This window comes from Eurytemora carolleeae, unplaced genomic scaffold (genome assembly GCF_000591075.1).
Source record: "Eurytemora carolleeae unplaced genomic scaffold, Eaff_2.0 scaffold816, whole genome shotgun sequence".
Classification (NCBI taxonomy): Eukaryota; Metazoa; Arthropoda; class Copepoda; order Calanoida; family Temoridae; genus Eurytemora; species Eurytemora carolleeae.
The window spans coordinates 133,942-137,909 of record NW_019396746.1 but is presented as its reverse complement, the minus strand read 5'-3'; the positions used below and the strand labels follow the sequence as shown (position 1 = coordinate 137,909).

Sequence of the window (3,968 nt, the reverse complement as noted above, 5' to 3'; positions counted from 1 at the left end):
GAGTTTACTGATAATGACGTATAACCGTTCTAAAACTTGAAACCAAGATTCTCAACTTCTTCTTGAATTTTGGCTTAATCTGGAAAAGAACGTTAAATCTGTTTATTGTTTAGAAATTCGGCGAGATAACTGATATAATGGAGGACCAGGCTACCCCCTCGGTTATACTGAAATACAAAACAAGAAGATTTGCAGAGACTGCTATGTCTTCCGGTAAGATACGAGACAAAGGGACTGTAAGCGCAATTATAAGTGACCCTTTAATGTAAAGATGGCAATGTCCGATTTACAAGGATTCCTTAAAAGCTTTGTCGGATCAAGCATGAATTAGAAAGTTTTTTAAGTTAACTGAGCTGAAAACTTTAGATTGGAGGATAATATCGAAACTAACCTAATCTTATACTTCTATCCTGAAAAGTGTATAAACTTCAACCAATCAGAGAAGCCGGTAAATTTGAAATTTTGGCCGCCATTTTCGATTAATATATAAAAACGGGAGAACTCTCTAATTTTAAAACCGGTTTTTAATTTTTCTCCACTATATCCGAGAAAGAACACGGTTTAAGAAGAAAATCAAAATGTTCATAGGATACTCTGAGCTGAAATCTTCAGAATCGATATCGGATATCGAGATTAATTATTATTATTCAAATCTATTTATTGATCAAAAAGTACATAGCAAATAACAATAAACTTTATATATATATCAACGATATGTACATTTTGATTTTTCTTTGATTTTATTAAATGTGCAGACGAAAACAACAAAAAATATATCAGTAAAGATTAATAAAATAAAAAACCGGTGCCAAAATAGCAACAATTTAAGAAGCAGCAATTTAAGAACTGGCAAAAACATAAAGGAAGTTTCAGGTAAGCATAATATTAAAAGGCAACATTCTTTGAGACGGATAGAGACTAATATCGAGATTAATGCTTAATCCTCTCGATCCTCTCTTTTTCTTAATATCGAGTCTAACCTAATCTCGTACTTCTATCCTGAAAAGTGTATAAAATTCAACCAATTAAAGTTGCGCATATGAAGCCGATAAATTTGAAATTTTGCGCGCCATTTAAGATTATATTCAGAAACGGGAGGAACTCTCTAATTTTAAAAACCAGTTTTTAATTTTCTCCACTATATCCAAGAAAGAGCGGTTTAAGAAGCAAAACAAAATGTTTATTGGATACTCAGATTAAGGAATCGGGATTAAGGATATCTCATTCTTAAGTTTTCAGCTCTGTTTTCTGTATGGTTTCTCTGTAAAGGGACTTGCGTATTTCTTGCTTTTAAGCAAGACTGGAGAAATTCTTAGAATTATACCATTGTAAATCAGACATTGCTCTATTTGCATGGAGGGTCACCTGTATTTATGCTCGGTCACTTAATTTTGTTTTCAAGGTGCGGTCTATTCTGTAAAGCACTTAACGGAAGTTTAAAGTCTAGTCTCGATTGATTGATTGATTGATATATGTTTGTTTCTGTGCGATCTAAATGTAAAGTCAATACTCAAATGTTGTTCAAACTTGTTTCTATATTCAGTCCTAGTTTCGACTATAACTTCTACTTGCTCTTGGCCTGGGTTATGGCGCTTTGAGGTGTTCTTTCCAGTTAAAATGTAATTTACCTATTCAATATATATAATTAGGTAAGAATTTCAACGACCGTGTACTGCAACTCTCATGGTACAACCAGGGTACACCTGATAGGGAAGCTGAACCTCAGGTTAGTTACTGTGTACACTTAACACTTACAGTGCTAGAAGTACACCTTTATACACACTGTACAGTGTATACTGTAAAGAGTACATTACATTTTTATGTACAATGACTCTCTACAGTACACTCATCATTTATGTGCACAGTGTACACTCCTTACAGGACATTTGGATGTACAATTTACAATGTACTCTGTTGAGTTGCTGTTGACATACCTTTTTTCACACTGTACAGTGTACATTTTGTACAGTTCATTTATATGCACATTGTTTATGTACTTAGTATGCTTTACTTAACATTTTTTGAGTGTGTGAGTGCTAAATAAATCGTTGACATAATTCCTATCTCCCTCAATATGAATATTACAAAAATGCTAGACCACATTTTGGAAATCTCGTACATAAATGTTTTCTGTGTAACAATTACCGTGATGATAGATAATATCGTGTAGACGACCAAAAGTTTTGTCTCATTATCAATGTTTTTTGTGTGATACCCTCTTTTCTTAAAATTTTCTTAAAATGTAATAACTGTACACTCAAAGTTAGGGTATGTTGAAGTTTATCACTTGATTTCCATATTTTGGGACATCCAGTAGGATAAATATTTATCTACTCTAGTATACTGGAGAAGAGGAGGTGCCTGATGACGACTATACTCCTCCTCAACATGATTATCTTCCTCCTGGTCTACAGGAACATGAAGACAGTCTCTCACAGGTAGTTCTGTGCCTTCAGTTGGTTTGTTTTTGGGTCTTTATTGCTTACATATTCTTTCATGGTCAATATTTAGCAATTCTTTTTATACTGTTCATTCTCAATATTTGTAATTCTTACACTGTATCAAGTGTTCATCCTGGATTAAGTTGTATGCAAAAAACGATTAAAAAACTATTCGAAACGGATTGCAACAATGAACGTGTCATAACGATCGTTTTCGGAACGTTTTTGCACTTTTTATTTAATAAAAGCAAACTGTAACATAATTCAGTTTGAACTATCCAAACAACACTACTCACAGGTTGGACCTTAAACCTTTATTTACGGTTTTAAAGGGACTGTCAATTGAACTTGGTTAGCCCCACTAATTTGAAGAGATGCAAATACCCTACTTTTACTTTAACGTTTATATTCCAACAAGGAGAAAGATTGCCTTTTTTTTTCTTGGATTCTGTCAGTTTTAGGTTTTTCGAAAAGTCACTTTTATTATTTAAGAAACTAGAATTGAAGATAACCTTAGTTTGCCTTCTGAAGACTGATAATTTTCATAATTTTTCTTCATTGGCACAAAAACGTGCCTTGATACACAGTCACACAAGCATAAAAGTATTATTTTCGTTCCAAAAAGATCTTTGGGATCCGATATTTGGATATTGGTGACCCCTGGGACCGAACTTAACGAATTGGGCCCCGAACTACCTTTCGCTGGTTCAAATTACCGATTCATATCCTCCTAAATCTGGTGAATCAAGATTTAAACCTGCGGTAAGTTGTTCAGTGGCTTAGCTCAAATTCATTCAATCCGGTTACTGATTATCAAAATCATTCCGTTGCAGGGAAGTCTCGCTGAGGAGGAAGGTGAAGGTGATGAAGAACTAGGAGCCGAGGATCTAGGGGACGAGGAGGAGGAGCAGGTACATAAAGAGTTAACAACAAAGGATGACAACTTAAAACTACTTAAATATAATTATCTAAAATTTTTATCTGTATAAGGAGTCCATGGGAAATCCTTAGCAACTTGAATTGTATGTAATAGCCAAATAACAAATAAAGCAACAACAAAAAAGTTCTTGGATTTAAACTTTTTTTCGTGAATTTTCAAAATTTTACGAAATTAACTTTTTTTGGAGACACGTTTTTGAAATTTTGAGATTGAGTATTCTTAAACCTTTTCTGCCCTAATTGCGTCAGCCGTTTTGACATTTTTTTGTCAAACAGACGAGCATAGTATCTATAGTATAGATGAAAAAAAATAACTTATTGATTAAGGTCGAAGAGGAGGAGGAAGAGCTTAACGAAGGTCTGCTCGATGATGATGACGAGGATGAAGAGGAGGAGGAGAGAAGCTGGAAGAGGAGGAATGCTGACGAAGATTGAAAATTCTTCAATCGTTTATCGAGATTTTTTTATTGCACAGTTTCATCGTTTGTATGTATCTGCACTATTGTCGTCTCAAGAAAAAATGTTATGAATATTTTGAAATAAAGAAGAGAAAAAATAAATGAAAAAGAAAGAAATAAATGAAAAAGA

General features: G+C 33.7%; 1 protein-coding gene across 2 annotated transcripts in view; it reads left to right on the top strand.

The window, feature by feature from the left end:
• LOC111708126 (RNA-binding protein 26) overlaps window positions 1-3,940 on the top strand; it is a 20,905-nt gene extending 16,965 nt beyond the window's left edge. For both annotated transcript variants that reach the window (XM_023481399.1, XM_023481398.1), the window contains exons 20-24: window positions 114-213; window positions 1,650-1,726; window positions 2,340-2,438; window positions 3,275-3,352; window positions 3,708-3,940. In XM_023481399.1, the coding sequence (XP_023337167.1) occupies window positions 114-213; window positions 1,650-1,726; window positions 2,340-2,438; window positions 3,275-3,352; window positions 3,708-3,815 (462 nt within the window). In that variant the 3' untranslated portion in view covers window positions 3,816-3,940. The remainder of the gene's footprint in view (window positions 1-113; window positions 214-1,649; window positions 1,727-2,339; window positions 2,439-3,274; window positions 3,353-3,707) is intronic.
• The last annotated feature ends 28 nt before the right edge of the window (window positions 3,941-3,968 follow it).